Below are 20,163 nucleotides of genomic sequence, written 5' to 3' on the forward strand. Positions count from 1 at the left end.
TAAAAAAATCAGCTGGTTAGTAATCATTTATGATGACTTCGTTATCGATACACATTGGAAAGGGGGACTCTTTGATCAAACCATAGATTTTGTAGGACAAATATTTTTTCGAATAATTTAGATAATTATCTTGAGATTGAACAAAAAAAAAACATTCAGTTAGTAATTAATATTTGAGAACCATCAAATCAAAATATTTTATCCTTGTTTCCTCTGGTAGCTACCACAATCGAGAGTTTCGTACATGAAATTATTGGTCATCTTATCAAAATAAAGCTACTCACGAAAAATTAGCTTGATAGTAATCACTTGCAAAAATGGGCGATGTATCCCGGACTAATTTACTTAATTACTGGAAATTGACTTTAAATATTTATAATATTTATAAATTTATAAATTTCAATTTATTAAATTACATTTTACAAAAGTTGCTGAAATCTCCATATCAAACTACATTTTTTTATGAATGATTACTACAAACTGCTTCCATGTCCTCTATATGTAGTTACCAGGTTATCCGTTCATTATTCTGTATAATATGTACCAAGTACACAATTATAAATGTTATGTACATAGTTACTTAATAAAAATGTTGTAAAAACGACGTTTCTGTTCAATAGCCAAGTGGTAGGTACAAAACCACAGTCTAGCATATCGTATTCTACTTGGGCGAGATTTGAAAATGATCTCTCAAAACTTTATGAAATATGATGCTGTCCCAATGTGTGTTTTTCCAAAAATCATTGAATTGAATACATAACTTATAACTACTCCGTGATGAATAATTTATTATTTATCAAGGTAATTTCAAAGCAAAGTCCCAATTTCTGGAATGCCATTTAACATCGGTCTTTGCGATGACTCTACGGTGGGAGCCACCAAAGATGGTCTACTTCTATGGATTGCTCCTATATTAACACTACCATTATGATATGTTTTTAATACAATTATTTAATTCTTAAAAAGTAATATTAGTAATTATAGTACTTACCTATATCATTTTTCACAAAATATTTACGAGCAAAATGAAGTTTCTTGGCCAGTGACGGATTTGGTACGAGTAAGGTGGGTGATGAACTGTGATGAAGTTGAAGGAGCATATTGTCTAATAAGGTACAATATTTCTCTTTACTAGCATCAAATAAACGGTTTTCTTCAACACGAATCACTGGAAATATATATTGTTATAGTATAGTTAGAACAGCGACGATTGGCGACGAGAAGCTAAATTTAAGCCAGATTTTTTAAATTGTTAAATTGCAGTTGAATAGAGACTGGTACCGTATTTTGATATGATTGGTATCTAATTGTGTAGAAATTATAAAATCTTAACGCCCTTTGGTCTCTACTTTATTATTTAATTTTAAAACAAATATATACGGTAATATAAAAGAATTATGGAATGTGATTAAAAATATTAGTTGTATTAATAAGCCTGTGGATCATTCTTCCTGTCTAATATCAAATTCAACATCTCCTGTTGAAAACATTAATAAAGTAAATGCCTATTTCGCTAACATAGGAAAAAATTTGGCTGAAAAGAACATTTCTTTAAATCACCAAAATTCTCAACTAGTTGAACATTATAAGCAATCTCCACCTTTATCATCTTTCGCTATGCTTCCCACGGATGAATCCGAAATTCTCCAGCTGATCAAGGGTCTTCGTGATAATTGTGCTGTAGGAAATGACTGTCTCTCGGGTAGATTGATTAAAAGATATGCTCATTTGCTTGCTCCTGTTCTCACTCATATATGTAATCTTTCGATTTCCGCTGGAAAATTCCCTACTGCTTTCAAATCTGCAATTATTAAACCCATCCATAAAAGTGGTGACAGAGATTGCGTGTCTAACTACAGACCGATTTCCATATTGCCTACTCTTTCAAAAATCTTAGAGCGTATAATTAATGTTCGTCTAGTTAAGTACCTAGAAGACAACAACCTTCTTTCTCCTTCGCAATTTGGCTTCCGTCAAGGTCGATCTACAAATGAAGCTGTTCATGAAATAGTGAATTCTATAATTACAACAGTAGACAAGAGGAAGAAATGCCTGACAATATTTCTCGACCTAGCAAAAGCTTTCGACACGGTTTCTGTCCCACTTTTGCTTTCTAAGATGGAAAAACTGGGTATTCGTGGTATTGCCCTACAGCTATTCCATGACTATCTTTCTGGTAGGAAGCAGAGGGTTAAGGTCAACTCTTTTTTGAGCAACGAACTTTCTGTTGACTTTGGAGTGCCGCAAGGAAGCATCCTGGGCCCAACTCTATTCTTGATCTACATAAACGAATTGGGAAGCCTTAACCTTACGAATGGCAAAATTATTACTTTTGCTGACGATACGGCAATGTTTTTTGAGAGTGATAATTGGAATGATCTCTTCATTACTGCTCAAATAGGGTTCAATAAGGTTAATTCATGGCTACAGAGAAATATTCTTACCCTAAATGCTTCTAAAACTAAATACATATGTTTCGCACTTAAGTCAAATGTGCTTCCACCGCCTTCTTTATCTCTAAAAGCTCATACCTGTGACCAAGAAAATCCCCTGTGCCTTTGTTCTCCGATTGAAAGGACTGAGAGTATAAGATATTTAGGAGTAATACTTGACCAATGTCTTACCTTCAAACCGCATATCAATGCCTTAGTGTCCAGAATGCGTAAACTTATTTATATTTTTAAGTCACTCAGACACGTTGCTGATCGTCGTGTCATTAAGATTGTATACAGTAGCCTGTGCCAGTCTCTAGTGGATTACTGCATTACCTCGTGGGGAGGTGCCGCTAAAACATACTTACTCGAATTGGAGAGAGCTCAACGTGCGGTACTGAAAGTAGCTGGAGGTTTTCCTTATCGTTTTCCCACTTTTGACCTGTACAGATTCTGGGACGTTCTATCTGTAAGACAGTCTTTTATACTCCAAACTGTCCTTAAGAAACACCAGCAACTTACGTATAATCCTGACTCGATAAAAGATAAGAGGCGAAAGGACACAGTATGTCACATGGTTAGATTTTATTCAAAATTATCTCGGAACTTCTATTGTTATCTCGGCAATGATCTTTACAATAAATTAAATAAAATTCTCAATATTTACCCTCTCAATCGATCCAATTGTAAAATCAAAATCTCTATGTACCTGAAAACCTTAAACTACGATGATACAGAAAAACTTTTGTGCAACGTTATATAAAAAAAAAACTATTTGCTTCCGCTTTAATTAATCCCCGTTTCTTTTGACTTCAGCAAAGACATTCTTCATTCATCAGCTCAGACTTCATTACAGACCTCACTATACACTCACTCATACACGCACACACCCATATACACATTCCACATACGCACATACACACACACAACAACCATCAATTTTTTTTACTTGTTTTTAGTTATTTTATTTTTATACTATTTTACTGTTTCTTTTGTTTTATCCACAAGCTTGCTGCAAATTCTGCAATTTCTATCCATACGACTGCTACATTGTATTTTGGATATACTAAGTGGGGCCTGGTGACCCGTACCACAGGTTCTACAGAACCCACTTCGGGCACCAGCTCTCATAAGGTTGCCTAATATATTATGTGTATTTTTCATTAATTGTCATTTTTAACCCTTGTGAGAGAGACAAATAAAGGTTTTATTTATTTATTTAAAAATATTGTGTTTATAATACCATATAGCTGTATTAGCATTTAGCTTATCAATTACATTGATAGTACAACATATGAAGGTCACAATTAATAAGTATGTAATGTAATAATTTATAATAAGGAACAAAGTGGTATAGTACGAGGAACAGTTTGCGATAAACACATGTCTCTAGTTTGTTTACTCTTTAAAGCTTACAATAATTGCGTAGCAGATTAAAGCTATAGGTCACTTTTGTCTTTAAGATGAATCACGATGCCTGATGCAGCTATCATCTTTAGATAATGATTATTGATATTATAGCATTGCTTTGGTTGAACGACCTATCAAGGTTCTTAGTCTTATATTTTGAAGGAGGAATAAATGGCGTTGAACAGGCCATTTCTCAGAGTTCTTAAGTTTTTAAAACGATGAATAAATAATACTTATATATTTTGTTACTTTTCATATTTAACACAAATTCAATCGAAAATAATTCTGCAATTTAAATAAAAGAAATTACATTTTTAATCATTCTTTTCAATTCAAGTATTATTAAACCTGAAAATAATTATAGAGATCAAATAATGAATGTTTTTTTCAACAAAACTGATAAAATTTATTTTTATCAATCGTAATCATAACGTATCATCGTTCGATTACAAATAATAATTATAAGTGATAATTTTTTAATGCAACTTTTATATAATGATAAGGTAGTGTTAGTTCATTGTGAGTCGACAATCGAACAAAATGCCTGTCCGGCCTCTTTGCCCCGAATTGGCAGTAATTGCCGAAAAGGAATTAAATGAAGACCCCAAGCGTATTGATAGTGATATCCAGCATATTAGAGAATGGATTTCCAAGCAACCACATTTGCACGCCAGAACAGGTCAGAATGTTAACATAATACCTAGTACCTACACCTTTTCTAAATATGACACTGACGATCATAATTATATGATAAAAATTATTGAATAACTTGGACTGGCTGACAGATTGTTAACCAAACCAAAATGAAATTTAAAAGGCCGCAAAGAAAAGTATTAGATAGTAATATGTATTAGGTACATACCTATTACATATGTATTGGTGGTATTTTTTATTCTTTACTAGCGGTCCGCCCCGGCTTCGCCCGTGGTACATATTTACGTTTTCTCTACATAAAAACCATCCTCGTACTTCAAGGAATATAATAAAAAAAGAATTATCGAAATCGGTTCAGCTGTTCTCGAGTTATGCGCTTACCAACACATTTTGCGATTCATTTTTATATATAAGACTAGCGGTCCGCCCCGGCTTCGCCCGTGGTACATATTTACGTTTTCTCTACATAAAAACCATCCGCGTACTTCAAGGAATATAATAAAAAAAGAATTATCGAAATCGGTTCAGCCGTTCTCGAGTTATGCGCTTACCAACACATTTTGCGATTCATTTTTATATATAAGACTAGCGGTCCGCCCCGGCTTCGCCCGTGGTACATGTTTACGTTTTCTCTACATAAGAACCATCCTCGTACTTCAAGGAATATAATAAAAAAAGAATTATCGAAATCGGTTCAGCCGTTCTCGAGTTATGCGCTTACCAACACATTTTGCGATTCATTTTTATATATAAGATTTACAATCATTTTGATCTACAAATTGATTAATGCGGATGTGTTGTGATCTAACTTTAAGTCAATGATAAATGGGGGTCTTATTTTGCTGAAAATTCTATCTCTTATCGCTAGTGGGAGACTCGTTTATCGCTATATGTACATCTCTTAAAATAGTGATTTTCTTATTCCAGACGACCAATGGATTGTAACATTTTTGCGAGGTTGTAAATACAGCTTAGAGAGAACAAAGGAGAAGATAGACCTGTATTACTCTATGCGCAGTTTAGCACCTGAAATATTTTTCCACCTAAAGCACACTGACCCAAAATTTATCGAAATTCTAGAATCAGGGTATTTATTGATTATTTTATATATTCATTTTTTATATTAATCTCTGGGAATGGATTTTAACACACTTATCTAACTATCTATCCTATATATTTTCATTTTCAGGTCATGCCTTCTTCTTCCAAAGTTGGCAGCACCCAATGGTCAACGCATTTTCATTTCTAAACCATCTTTACTAAATGTAGAAAAACACAAAATGATGGACGTTTTCGCTGTGACGAATGTGATGCAAAGGGTTAGTGTAATTTTAATATTAGTACTTGATTTTTATTGATTCCAAAAACAACATGAAATAATCCAATGTTCGAAGATAACATCATTTGGTGCTCTAAAAGTATTTAACTGTTATGAAAGTAAAATGGGAAAGTACTGTGGTACTTCTTGTATGGCATTTTCGTAAAAAACGTACATAGTTTTTGCTTTACATATTAGAAGAAAGAAAAACTCTTTTTCATATCCAAACCATAGTACTAGAAGGATGATAGATAAATAGAAAACTGTTTTTAACCGACTTCAAAAAAAAGGAGGAGGTTATCAATTCGGCCGGTATGTTTTTTTTTTTTTTTTTTTTTTTTTATGTATGTACACCGATTACTCCGTGGTTTCTGGACCGATTTACGTGATTCTTTTTTTGTTCGATGCGGGATGATGTCGAATTGGTCCCATAAAAATTTTATTCGGATAGGCCCAGTAGTTTTTATTTTATGAGCATTTTTTTCTGTATTTGTAAATGTTGCAAGACGTGCAAGTTTGAAGTCGGTTGTTTTTAACGCAGTTATTGACTTGTTTTAGATAATGCTCATGGATGATGACAATTCCGTTATTGCGGGATCTCGATCAGTAATGGATATGGAAGGTTTGAATATGTCATTTTTCCTACAAATGACACCATCTCTGATGAGGAAACTGACTGTATACACGCAGGTAACGTATTCGACATTGTTAATTTTTTACAGCTTCTATATTTTCGTAGGTCTATAGAAGTTCAAATATATTTCATCAATCATTGTTAATTGCATAATTTATTTAAATTAATTTGTATTAGGCCTATGTCCTGCATTGGAATTAGTCCTGAAAGGCTGGAACGACGACGATGGCTAATTTACACCGTATACAATATAACAATGTTTATATTTAAATACTCCATTGTGTAGTTAAAGCCTAATATTAATTTATAATGCCTCCTAATAGAAAATTATTTTTTTGTTATCCAGGAAGCAACGCCTTTGAGATTCAAGGGAGGTCATTACATTAATGTAGGCAACGGATTTGAAACAATTTACAACGTCATGAAAACATTTTTGAACGAAAAAACAAAGAGCAGGGTAAGTAATTCTGTCGATTGGCAAAACCAATACCGTAGTTGTTTTTATTATTATAATTTATTTTTATTGTTATTTTTCAGCTTTATGTGCATAATACCAATTACGAAGAACTATACAAATACGTACCAAAAGAGGTCCTACCAGTTGAATATGGTGGAAACGGTGGTACCATACCAGAAATTATTGGTAAATTTTTTGTTATACCTAAATTACCTATAGCTTATCGAGTGTTCTTTTGCAAATTTTTAAGTTCTAACTTCAATTACAAACAAAGTGTCGAAGAGTTACTTTCAACAAACTGGCAAACTGCGTGTTTTAGAAATGATAGAGAATGTTAATATGTTCTCAACTCAAAAGCGACACCATTTTAGCAAAATAGTTAGTCAACAAATGTTTACCATGAATACGAGGCATACAGTCTATTAGATTGTAGTATTTTCCAGAGAAAGCCTTATTCTAATCAAAACTTCTATGAAATGTGTCTATCATACCTATTATGGTTCATGAGATTTAACTTTTAGAAAAAAACTTAATTTGCAGAATACTGGAAAAACAAGATTCAGGAGTACAGTGCTTGGCTGGAAGAGGATATGCAGTACCGTACCGACGAATCTAAGAGACCGGGCAAACCAAGATCCGCTGAAGAAATGTTTGGGGTTGAAGGCTCGTTTAGGCAATTAGATTTTGATTAAAATATCGACAAACATAATTTTAAATTATTTAATAAATGGTTTTGGTTGTTGGTTCTTTATTTTTGTTTTTGATTCTCAACAACTTTGTTTCGCAATTATTTTTATATTATCACGGCAAATCCATACCAAAAATGTAACAAGCAAAGTACGTACATTGAATATATAAAAAAGAAGACAGCAATCTATTTCTATATAAATAAAAATGAATCGCATAAACGTAAAACTCGAGATAAGCTTAACCAATTCGACAAAGACTTTTAAAAGTTATGGCACAAGCAAGGACAGAACCGTTTTTCACCGTTTAAAACTTCTTAAACCACGTTTAGGGGTTTCTCACCGACATGCTAGATGCTAAAAATAATATACTTACTACAGCTTTCTAAGTTAATAGTTTTCACTTCTATCATCAGTCTCCTATGACTGTTTAATTTTTCTGCAAAAAATAAAAGCTGAGCATAATAAAACTACTTATATCTAGTGTTTTAAATAGACATACCTAAGTCTATTTAAAATAAACCAATATTTTTTGGTATCACTTAATACCAAAAAAATAGTGGTAGAATTTGGCGAATTTTTTAAGATTGTTCTATTTATCCTGAAAGAAAAATATTCAAGCGACAAATCAAAAGGTTGTCTATATTAATTAACAGTGTCACTTCTAGAATAAATAGTATTTGACAAGAACATTAACTAGGTATATTGTATGCTAATAACTAATGTTTTTACATAATTCTACTCAACAATGACCTTCGGTGACCCAATACGTGAAAAACATCAATCTAATCTTTTTTGAAACGTGATAGAACGATGAATGTTTTGCCGGAGTCTATGGTCGGAGCAAATTGGGTTCAATGTCACAGATACTATTACTAATTCTCTATGCTCGATGACGACAAACGCCACGTGTTCAAAGTCTATATTTAAGGTGATGAATTAATTTTTCTAACATTTACGGCCCTTTTTAAACCTTCGTAATTTTTATATTATTAAAGTTGTCGTGATGAAAATTCTTGACAAGAAAGTTCAATAGTAACACAATACGTCTACCGTTTTAGAAACATGATTCCATGATATTTTCTCGATAGAAAAAAAATACAAAGTTCTCATTGTTATTTTTTTGTAATCTCTGGCATCTTCAAAATAACAAACGTAAAGTTACGACTTTTTGGATATTAACTATAAAATATACAACCTATACGTCTACCGTGTTAGAATTTTGAAATATGCGATGGTTTTGAAATAAACAAGAAATACTTGAAATTAGCGCCTGACCAGCCAATATAGCGAGAGCCGCCCTGTACCTTCCTACCCCGATCGCTGCACGAGTCATTCCCGCTACGGCCGTCACACGGGGAACTTGTGTCGCTTGCGCAATCGTAAAAAAGGGTGACAACACGATAAGACAAAATGAGACAAATGAGGACAATAAAGAAAATAAGAAGAAGAAACATAAAGGTTGGAGGAAAAAGAATGCTTACAATTGGAACAAATTAATGAAGTAAGTTGGTTTTATTTTAAATTTGATGATAATTGTATTATAGACGATGTTTGATATGTACCCCTGTTTTAAGTACATAACGAATGTGTAAGATTTTTTCATTTATAGCATAAATAATCTTTTCAGAAATCCGGAATCCAGAAGGAAAATAAACCCACTGATTGTTCACAATGTGAACCCACTCCTTCGTAAGTACCTTTATTCAGTCAAAAATGTATGTTATCAACGCTCTACTGGTTTTATCGCATGATTCCATTTTTAGCAAAAAGCAACAAAGTGCAAAGAAATAAAAAATCATGGTGAACTTAGTGGAAGTATGGTGGACGTAATATGGAATTATGGAACAGGAGCTCGTTGGAGTAGTATTATATTTTAAAAAAATACGAAAAAATTTCAAGAATTTCTTAGTAGGTGGTAGATAAGTATGTTGTATAAAGAATTTGATGTTGATATTTATTTCATTTATACTTACTACACCTGTGCGGGAAATTGCTTAGTACTAAAACCGGTTTATATTCATATTTACATAGTAATGTGAGTTTTCATTTCGAAAAATTTTGTGTAAGTATATTAAATTGAGTTCCTGGGTGATCTGGAAACACAATTGGGCCCGGAGGATGGCGCTGCAGTCACTCCTCCTAATCACATGAACCGATTTGGATGAATATTTGTGTGCACATTTCATTGTTGTGGGATGATTGGTTGATTCGTTTTCACATTAGCTAATATTATTATGTATTTTTGTTGTTAGAAAGTAAACTTAATTTAATGTTTATAATACATTATTATTGGTATAAATAAGCCAGTGTTCGTCTCACATTGCTGTACCTGCCTACCTATCGTACCAGGGCCTAACTTTGTTCTGGCTATTTTATTTTGATTATTTGTAATGAATAATTACAATTATAACAGAGTGCAAAAAATAAATACATGCATGAATATATTTTGTGTTTTTTTTAAACAATTTTTTTATTTAAAAAAATATCATTCCGACCGCGGCTTTGCCCGCGTGGAATTAGGTTATATCGTGAATCCTGTTTTATCCCACAGAAGTGTTCAGTTCGGATAAAAAGTATCCTATGTGTAAATCCAGGCAATTAGCTATATTTTATCAAAATTGGTAATGTAGTCTTGACGTGATTAAGTAACAACTAACAAAAAAATATATAAATTAACATCCAAAGTTTCGCATCAGTTTTACTGTATTAGCGATATCTTCCACTCTTGACTTTGACTGAGAAGAATTAGGGTTTATAACTTCTTTCAGAAATAGTACCTTTCATTTCTGGGCATGATGTAATATCTACGTCAGCATCAAATTCTATCTAAATCAATTCAGTAGTCCGCGTAATTAGGTACCATTTCATTTTTTCAGAGTAACAATATTTTTTGTTATTTTAAAGATTATTTATAACCTGTATTATTTTGTAATAAAGTAAACATTACGAAATAATAATAATTAATAATTATTAATAATGTCTAAGTAGTTGTTAAAAAGAAGATAATTTTGTGTTTATAAGCAAGAAAATAAAACCAATAAATCAACAATTAAATATATGTATAACAATATTATAACTGTATGACGACTCCATACATGTTTGTTCCGAGTCGGCCAGCGGCAGCGCGGCGAGTATGCAAGAATGACTTCGCGCACACCCGCGTTCGCGATAGCGAGCTATTAGACTCCGCCCGCCAAGCAGTGGATTTTTTTTTGTGTATCGTCTTAAGATTAGTTTTATGTAATACAGCGAAGTACGGTCATATTTTCTTATGTAAATCATTGATATTTTCTATTTCATATACTTTCCATTATTGTCAGATCAGGATTAAGGCGTACCTTTATAATATTGCGATATAAAGTATAGTAGACTATTTATATACATTTGCATATTCATTTGTTTTCTATTCTTTAAAAATGTTCTATAAGATTGTCTAATCTAAAAATGAACGCCCTTCCACTAAACTTAATTGTTTCAATGTGTGAGGACAAATAATTATTGAACCACTTTATATGTGTGCGCGCGTCGATTCTACTGCAAACTTTGACACTCGCGCACTGATTTGTCAACTAATCGGGCGATCAGTTCAGGTGCCTAGCATTGTATGGCGGGGAGAGCGCGCTATGTACGGAATGACACGTCCGTTCTGTCGTGCATCGCGTCATTTATGCACTAGTTGGCCAACTGGTCTTGTCGTTCGGGCATGGACGGGACTGGAGGACTGAACGACCAATGAGGCAGACGAATTTGTGTGTATTGCGTCTATACACGTACTTTGAATGTGAGCGTAAACACAGTGGAGGGGCGTTCATTTTTAGATTAGACAATCTATACCTCAAGATTTGAGCGATGAATTGGAAAAAAGTTACTATTTATAAATAAAGGAAGGAAAATTCCATATAGTCACCATAGTATAATAGTTCGGTGGAGGTAATGGGTGGTATTAGGTACAGATTACGACGTAGTAACTATATAATATTTAGTGATCTGTGCTATAACAAGATTTATCCGAACTATAACTCGATATGCTATGCTCTAATTTTGCACAAGTTTATATTTATGATATGTATTAGATACTAAATAATAATCAAGGGTTAATTAATACAGTTTAACACAATTTATAATGCTGATTACTCTATTAATTGCTCTTGACTGTAAATAAATAGAATATATGTATTTCAAAGTATACGTTATTACATAAGATAACTCTTAAGGTAATAAAATACTTATTTCATAATAAAAGCGTCGCTGGACTAGGATAAGGGTAAATTCCAGTTTACTGGTTCGATATTTTTATCCTGTCCATTTTTATATAATTCGGTATATAAATGGACAGGATAAAGATTACAAATATAAAATTATACAATGAATGAAGTTACAAGTTCCTATAGGTAGCTGATTTTTTATGCCCCACTTCACATCTTTTCGTTGTTTTTGTTACAGCAAAATAACACGAATTATTCAGATGGCGCAGTTTCTATAAATAATACCAAACGAAGTATTTTTGAGTTCTTGCAGAATATTAACAATATTAGGCACGTACTTTCATGTATCATTTTTTAGCGTATTTTATTTTAGCGTCTGATTTTTCTACCTCATAAGTTGAAAAAGCAGACGCTAAAATACCAGTTACGCTTCCATGTGTTAGTTTGGCTTGTAAACATATCACACAGTCAGTGTTCGTTTTGGCGACATACAAACGCAACGTTCGTACGGTTGTTTTACATAATATACCGATCGAGTTTATTATATTTACAAACGTGTTTGAATTTTGTGATTGAATATTAGTTCAAGTCGACTGCTATGTCGACTAAACAATACAATATATAGCAGAAGATATTGGCTGAAGGAGTAATTGACAGTGAAATATTATTTTTATAAAGGTAACGTACCTACATAGATAGTTTTTATTTCTGTTAAATATTTATAACAATGGTATGGTGAGTCAGTAAGGTCAGTAATGGACATAACATTTCCATAAATTGTACCAAGTACCAATCAAATTTTAAGTCTGATGAATACGCTTAAAATTTGAGAACCTTTGGCGTTTTGGGAAAGCGTGCATTCTTTTGTACATAATAGGTGTGTATCAGTTGTTAAAATAGCGTCGCGTCGTTACTAATTGTTTCGATTTCTTCTGATTCAAAACATTTTATAAATGGGTTAATAATTATTATACGTTGAATCTGATGTTCCTAATCATTTTTATCGGAAACACGCGTGCCCTTGAAACGTTTGTCATTTGTTTGTAATATTTGGCGAACATTCAATACGCACATTAAGTAATTTATTCAAAGTGGGTCATATTTTTCTGATTTGAAACTTCTGATTGATAACATAATTTAATTACCCACTAACACTTAAATCATATTCTATATTCTATTAATTAGGATATATATAATTATTATCAGTTTTAGTATTAATCAATAAAATGTTACCTTATATGAAAAAGAATAATATAATATGTAGGTTAACTACTAACTAACTAACACAAAAATTGTCCTAATGTTTTAATTTAATTCAACTGAGGTTTAAATTGAACTCAGCTCAGCAAATAACAGAATTCAGAATAAATAATTGTCATTTTTACATAGAAATATTTGAATCTATAAAATCAAGGTTAACACTTTGCGGAAATAGGAATAAATTAATTTATGGTAGATTAATTTGAATATCCCTCAAAGATTTACTTCCTATTAGTACTTACTTTTCCAAACTTGATATAAAAACGTGTTTTAATGTTTGCTTTTATAGCTGCTTGCGAGGGAAGCTTTTGGGGTCTTCGATATACAATGTATGATAGCTTTATTATTACACTGTTGCTTGTTTAAGTGATTTTATTTAAACTATCTACTTACCTGAAATTTATATTCGTATCGGATACATTATTATGTATTAGGTATCTATGTATCAAAACCTGTCGTAGTTTATTGTTTTTATGTGATTAATAAAAAAGTTGTAGGTATTTTAGTTCACTTTAATACCTATGGTATGTTCAGTAAGTTACATACCTACACAATAAGGTGCATGCGGTGTATAATAAAAGAAGCCTCTTTAAAAGCACTCCGTGTTTTTGGAGGTTTATCCAAAAACAAAAGAATTATTTTTTATATATTTTATACTAACTTTCCGCCGGCGGCTCCGCCCGCGGTTTCAAAGAAAAACTCGCATAGTTCCCGTTCCCGTGGAATTTCCGGGATAAAACCTATCCTATATTACTCGTGGATAATGCAGCTTTCGAATGGTGAAAGAATTTTTAAAATCGGTCCAGTAGTTTATGAGCCTATTAAATTACAATCAAACAAACAAAGTTTTCCTCTTTATAATATTAGTGTAGAAAAATGAATTGCTTGATCCATAAAGAGTTTTGCGTTATAACAGGGCAGACCTTATAAGTTTTATCTTTACCCCGAGTATTTATAATTAAATGTGGGTCGACTATATGCAAAGAATACATAATATGTAATACTTAAGTAGGTACTAGAGATGAATACAAATTATTGTTATTTTTAACCGACTTAAAAAAGGAGGAGGTTCTCAATTCGGCCGGTATAGGTATTTTTTTTACAAATAATATTGAAGACAAAAAATGCCGTAACATTGTTCTATTTTTATTGATTAATCAAATGTACCTACGTTAAAACTTCGTTGTTTAGTTATAACTGTGGTTATAACACATAACGAAATACATATTATGTATACCTATAAACAAAAATTTCACAGTAAATTTTTATACCTATAGGTAATTATAGCTTGAAGTTTTCACCGAGGTCAAATTATATTATAACTAGCGGTCCACCCCGGCTTCGCCCGTGGTATATATTTCCGTTTTCTCTCCATAAGAACCATCCTCGTACTTCAAGGAATATAATAAAAAAAGAATTATCGAAATCGGTCCACCCGTTCACGTGTGATGCCGTGACGAAGGAAAACGGGTATTTTAATTTTTGTTTCTGATTTTTTTGTCATATTTATTATTCAAACACTTGTGCAATATGTGAGTGCTTGTTATTACAAGCGATATGATAATTTTTAAATAAACGAAATATTGCTAGAAATATCAATTCAAAAAGTTTCCGTTTTATCATAAGATTATATAACATTGTCCTCTATGATAGTATTAATCATTATCAGGTACCTACCTATTATTGTAATTGAGCATAATTAGTATTCTTGACTACTCGTGCAACAAAGTAACGTACAATACGGATAAAATCAGATCTTGTTTATTATATTTATACCTATTATGTACTATCTTTGATAATCCGCTGCATACGTGTTTGATTAATTCAGTATTGCATTGCAGGTGCATTGAAAACAAACTTATTGTTTTAATGTTTCATGTACAATTTCATAGATTTTTTTTGTTGAGTCATAGTAACCATATGTTTCAATGTATTGGATTTAGTGTCAGGATGAGTGATAACTTTATTAGAGTGATTGAATGAATCTGTGTAACGGTACATTAACATCAAACGAACATAGAGCTAGAGCTGAAGAGCATTCTTTCGTGATCTTTTAGTGTAAACGAAAAGTCATATTCAGTGTTGTTCAGTACTAGAACATTGCATAGAATCTTTTCGAACGCACTAAGAACAACGAAATAATGCTTTACGCCTGTTTATACTAAATCGTCTCATCAATTAATATTTATTTACAGGTAAAATGCCAATACGTCCACTTCATCCACTTCTAGCGGCAAAAGCTCGGGAGGAGCTAAATGAAGATCCTAATAAGATAGATGAATATTTACGAATTATAAAGGAATGGCTTTCAGAACAACCACACTTGAATGCCAGAACAGGTAATGTAACCAAAAAACTTAACTATTAAAACTCCATAAATTTATTTAGTTTATATAATACTAGCGGTTCGCCCCGGCTTCGCCCGTGGTACATATGAAAAATAGATGTTGGCCGATTCTCAGACTTACCCGATATGCACAGAAAATTTCATGAGAATCGGTCCACCCGTTTCGGAGGTGTATGCAGACTAACATTGTGACACGAGAATTTTATATATAAGATCATATGCAGTAAAAGGAACAGTAATTATAGCAGCCCGGTTTAGTATTATATTAACTGTGGTATCACATTCCCCTCAATATGAGTCCCAAAGCTAATAAGAGGCAGTTAATTGCTAAGAACAGCAGGCAGCAGCTGGTATGTAAAACTTATTTACCTGCATGAGTGTTTCTTGTACCAATCAACGTGGTTACGAAATAAACAATAAACTGTAAATTTTATGTACATGAAACATATATTTGCGTGGTACGTAGATACAATCTGAAGACGTTCATACTTATGCAAATAAGATAATAATGTATACCCTAGATTCTCTGCTTTGTTTATAATTATAATATCTATGCCCATCTAATCATTAATATTATGGAATAATTTATTTGAAAAGATTAGTGGAAAAAAATATATATTTAGATGCTTCTTATCACAGATAATATAGGTATGTAATAGTAAACTAGTTCTTGTTACTTTAAAAGAGCAACTATGGATTTTCTTGCCGGTTCTTCTCCATAGATACTGCTTTCCGAATCGGTGATAGATGTTAAAACTGTTATGACGATTCAAAATTCCTTCTAGAAGAAGTCTAATTGAATAAATAAATGTTTGAGTTTACCTATACATATTATCTTAGGTTCATCTGAGCGGTGGGTAGGTATGTCCCACCGCTCAGATGAAGTTGTGGATTCAGGCTGTATCTTTAAATATAAAATTTGATTTCTTACTATCCTATTGTACTTTTCAGATGATCAATGGCTTGTAAGTTTTTTACGAGGGTGTAAATATAATTTGGAAAAGACAAAAACGAAACTAGATCTTTATTACACCTTAAAAACTACAGCGCCTGAAGTTTATCGTCTACATTATACGGATCCAAAAATCTACAAAATTTTGGAAACTGGGTAAGATTTTTAAATTTAAGTATTTGAAATAAATATTTATTTTAATTAGGTACCTTATTAATTTATTAGCAATTATTCCTATCAACTTGTTTATATAGCAATGAAAATAAAAAATATATTTTAAAACAAATTTAATTTAAAACGAAGTATCGCCATTTTCATTGACTGGAGATCGACTTCCTACAAACGCTAATAGGTTCCCGAGGTTATTGAAATATGAAAACTAGACTATTAATATGGAAGTTGTTTTATAAAAGCCTATTAAAATTTACCAATTAGATTCTGCTTCTTGTATTCAATCAGTAGTAGATATAATATACGATATCAACTGTTGATGCCTTTTTAGGGTTTTTAAAAGCCTGTTTTCCGAATAAAAGGGATGATGTTCCAATGCTTTGCTTTCAGTGCAATACTCATGCTGCCAAAAACCAAATGCCCTTCAGACCCCAAAGTGATGTTATATCGATTTGGTCATTATAATACTTCAGAAATCACGGTTATGGAAATCTTGAATGTTATGCTTATGCAGCTTCAGGTGAAATATTTGGATTTATTGTTATCCGTTATGACTCTTTAATTAGCATCATCGAGATTTGTTTACGTGGAATACGATGCACATATAGAAATACATTTTAATGTATTTCTAAAATAAAATTATCATAGATGGACAGATTAGCCGCTACTTTACTCGTTAAATGGACATAGGTAAAATAACTTTTAAAATCGATGTGGGATTGAATGGATTCTTAAGCTAGAAAACTGAAATTTTATTTTTTAAACTATGTAAATGGGAAAAGTACCATTGTTCGTAATCTCTAATCAATTTTATCAGATATCATACATGGAAGATGATAACGTCACCGTGGCTGGAACTCTGAACGTAGTCGACATGAAGGGTACGTCGATGTCTGTGCTAACACAAATATCGCTGTGGCAGATAAGGAAATTGATATCAGTTACACAAGTGAGCATTTCCACCTTCGTTGTAATTATTATTGGTAAAGGTACAATGAAATGAGGTTTATAAACCACTGTTATGTTGGTTTAAAGTATAAACCCGTTATAATATTTACTTCGACTCCCGTACTAAGCAAGACCTCTATAGCCAGGAGTCATGTTACTTCTCCAGGAATGATGATGATACGTGGTAGCTAAGCATGGTAGAATTATAAAAAAGACGGGTTGCACTCCGGAAGTGCTGGCAGAAGTGAAAACTTGATTATTAACGTTCAGCATGTTTGATATTTTGGAATGGTATCCGTCTTACGCATGGAATATAAGGGCTAAAAAAAAAATTCGTCTTACGCTTTTTCGATCAGGCCACGTGTCCTGACGCGAGTTTAAGATTTTATACCCAACGCCGCTAAAGAAGTTTTCACTTCAATAAGCCTCCCAAAGGACCGGTTATCTTCATTCTGATGATACCCGTGAATTATGGAGATAAAAACCAAATAGTAAACGAAAGAGTAGTAAACAAAAGGCTTTACGAATAACACAATATAAACAATAAAAGTAAAAAGAATCATGGCATTGAATGCTTATAAATTTTTCTATTAAATTCCGCTTTACTGTTTACTATTTCTGAATATATTTCAGAAAGAGTAAACATATAAGCGGAAGTATTTTTTTATAAATTTTGAAATACAGTAGAACCTCGATAAGTTAAAGTCCAAGGGAAACACAAAATATTTTAAGTTATAGAGGTTTTAAGTTATCAAGGGTCTATCCATTTTTCACTGCTTCTATAGCTTTTAATTTATCAGCGTAGGTAAGGGTTGTTAGTTTTCTTTTTGGACTCATTTTAAGCCAGTTTTATCACACAGTAAGTAAAGCGATGTTTCCAGGACAACTATCAAAAACTTATGATGCAAGTAAGTCGTTGTCATAAAGCTATCCGCCTCAAAGCTTTGAAGAATTTCGATAAAGCAAACAATAGGTAATGTATTGTTTACGTGAACAATACATAGTAAACACGTGCAAGCAATAAATACCGAAACCTTTGTTTTGACACTCTTTCAAAATGACTCATTGACAAATAATTTTATGTTATAGAGGTTGTGGACCAATTTCTTTAACTTACTGAGGGCCAATACAGAGATTATTTATTTAAGTTATAGAGGTTGCGTATTTTAAGTTAAAGAGGTTTTGGGCTCTGATGGGAAGGTAACATATTATTTTTTGAAGTTACAGAGGTTTTTATGTTATCGAGGTTTAAGTTATCGAGGTTCTACTGTACTAAACTAATTGTATTTTACTCACAAAATTTTGTGAATGTATTTCAGGATGCATCACCATTACGAATAAAAGGAGTTTATATTTTAAGCATACCATATGTTTTTCAAGCAGTACTTAACTTGTGCAAAAAGTTTCTTAGTGAAAAAATCAGGAAAAGGGTAATGAATTCAAGATATTTCAAATATTGTGAAGCATATTATATAAACCGAATGCAGTTTGATAATGTTTAGATGATGATATAGTGCTTAAAATTTTTCTTATTATTTCAGGTGAATGTTTATAACAAAAATATTGAAGATCTATACGAAGAAGTTCCTATAGAATGTATGCCGGCAGAATACGGTGGCAACGGAGGCACTCTAAGAGAAATTATAGGTAGGTTCTATGGCCCAGATTACTTTCAATAATTTGAAAGTGAAGGACAAAAATGTTTTAACAAAAAATTGTCTATGATATTGTGGTAAAACTGTTATATTATATCCAGAAGTAGAGACCCATTTTTTTGTATTTGTTACGAATGACACGAACTTTCGACTCTACTTTATAGTGTACTAGCGGTCCGCCCCGGCTTCGCCCGTGGTACATATTTATGTTTTCTCTACATAAGAACCATCCTCGTACTTCAAGGAATATAATAAAAAAAGAATTATCGAAATCGGTCCACCCGTTCTCGAGTTATGCGCTTACCAACACATTTTACGATTCATTTTTATATATAAGATAAGATATTATCTTGTGCATTAATAGACTACTAGAAGACAGTTTTTGAGGCTAAAATAAAATAATGTAAATCTCCTTTCACAGATTATTGGAAAGCGAAGTTTAGCAAATACCACTCCTGGTTCGAAGAAGACACCAAATATAAGTCGGATGAATCAAAACGCCCTGCCAAAATGAAAACCAAAGTTGAGGACATTGATTAATATTTAATAGGCGAAGTTTCTGTTAAGAAGAATGAACTTATTGTAAACAAAAGATGAGATTGTTTAAAATATTGCAAATTCCCACAAGAGTTTGTGAGATGCATGCCTATACTTATGCATCTATATAAAATAAGGCTAAAATAACAATTATCATTAGCCCTACAAACTCTCGAACGACGCTTTGATTTTTTATATATTTTTTTCTTGATGTTGAGGGTTGATTTATTTGTGTTGTAAGAATTTGAGGCTAAGGTAGAGGGAAGATAGATCAATATTAACATTAAATATTTAATGGACCCTCTGCACAATGGGCAGCGTTGGCCCAACAAATGTTCATTTTACCATTACGGCGATTATGAATATACATCTACGATGACTGTCGATCTTAGATATTTAGGCCCTCTACACTATAGTGATTGCCTTTACTCGCTCAAAGCAGCCCATTGTGAAGAGGACCCTTATGGAATCATAGGTAATATTACCTATAAAAC

General features: G+C 32.4%; 2 protein-coding genes and 1 long non-coding RNA gene across 4 annotated transcripts; all 3 read left to right on the forward strand.

Annotated features, from left to right (window-relative positions):
- Positions 1-4,344: 4,344 nt before the first annotated feature.
- Positions 4,345-7,656, forward strand: LOC149490635 (alpha-tocopherol transfer protein-like). Its single transcript, XM_089707202.1, has 7 exons — positions 4,345-4,521; positions 5,424-5,583; positions 5,686-5,815; positions 6,373-6,504; positions 6,795-6,905; positions 6,986-7,091; positions 7,446-7,656. Exons 1-7 carry the CDS (start codon positions 4,383-4,385, stop codon positions 7,595-7,597), a joined length of 930 nt encoding a protein of 309 aa, XP_089563328.1. The 5' UTR covers positions 4,345-4,382; the 3' UTR covers positions 7,598-7,656.
- An 853-nt stretch (positions 7,657-8,509) lies between these two features.
- On the forward strand, positions 8,510-9,937 carry LOC149490636 (uncharacterized). The gene is made up of 3 exons (XR_016317690.1): positions 8,510-9,095; positions 9,222-9,283; positions 9,358-9,937. It is a non-coding gene; the product is annotated as an uncharacterized LOC149490636 (long non-coding RNA).
- Positions 9,938-12,263: 2,326 nt separating this feature from the next.
- LOC149490637 (alpha-tocopherol transfer protein-like) lies at positions 12,264-20,153 on the forward strand. Of its 2 annotated transcripts, none has more exons than XM_089707248.1 (8): positions 12,264-12,477; positions 15,255-15,398; positions 16,358-16,514; positions 16,920-17,049; positions 17,347-17,478; positions 18,797-18,907; positions 19,019-19,124; positions 19,554-20,153. In XM_089707248.1, exons 2-8 carry the CDS (start codon positions 15,260-15,262, stop codon positions 19,670-19,672), a joined length of 894 nt encoding a protein of 297 aa, XP_089563374.1. In that variant the 5' UTR covers positions 12,264-12,477; positions 15,255-15,259; the 3' UTR covers positions 19,673-20,153. The 2 variants fall into 2 exon arrangements, with proteins under 2 accessions (XP_089563374.1, XP_089563363.1); XM_089707237.1 differs by lacking the exon at positions 12,264-12,477 and adding an exon at positions 15,030-15,054.
- Positions 20,154-20,163: the final 10 nt, after the last annotated feature.

The sequence above is a fragment of the Colias philodice genome, chromosome 2 (genome assembly GCF_061535455.1).
Source record: "Colias philodice isolate Cphi_HAF_F1 chromosome 2, ilColPhil1 Martin Lab GWU primary, whole genome shotgun sequence".
Classification (NCBI taxonomy): Eukaryota; Metazoa; Arthropoda; class Insecta; order Lepidoptera; family Pieridae; genus Colias; species Colias philodice.

Bases quoted from the DNA above. Each gene is read 5' to 3' on its own strand.
- LOC149490637 (XM_089707237.1), top strand. The intron at 16,515-16,919 runs GTAAGATTTTTA...CTTTGCTTTCAG, and splicing joins TACAAAATTTTGGAAACTGG to TGCAATACTCATGCTGCCAA. The intron at 17,479-18,796 runs GTGAGCATTTCC...AATGTATTTCAG, and splicing joins AATTGATATCAGTTACACAA to GATGCATCACCATTACGAAT.
- LOC149490635 (XM_089707202.1), top strand. From the start codon at position 4,383: ATGCCTGTCCGGCCTCTTTGCCCCGAATTGGCAGTAATTGCCGAAAAG. The intron at 5,584-5,685 runs GTATTTATTGAT...TTTCATTTTCAG, and splicing joins ATCGAAATTCTAGAATCAGG to GTCATGCCTTCTTCTTCCAA. The intron at 5,816-6,372 runs GTTAGTGTAATT...GACTTGTTTTAG, and splicing joins TGACGAATGTGATGCAAAGG to ATAATGCTCATGGATGATGA.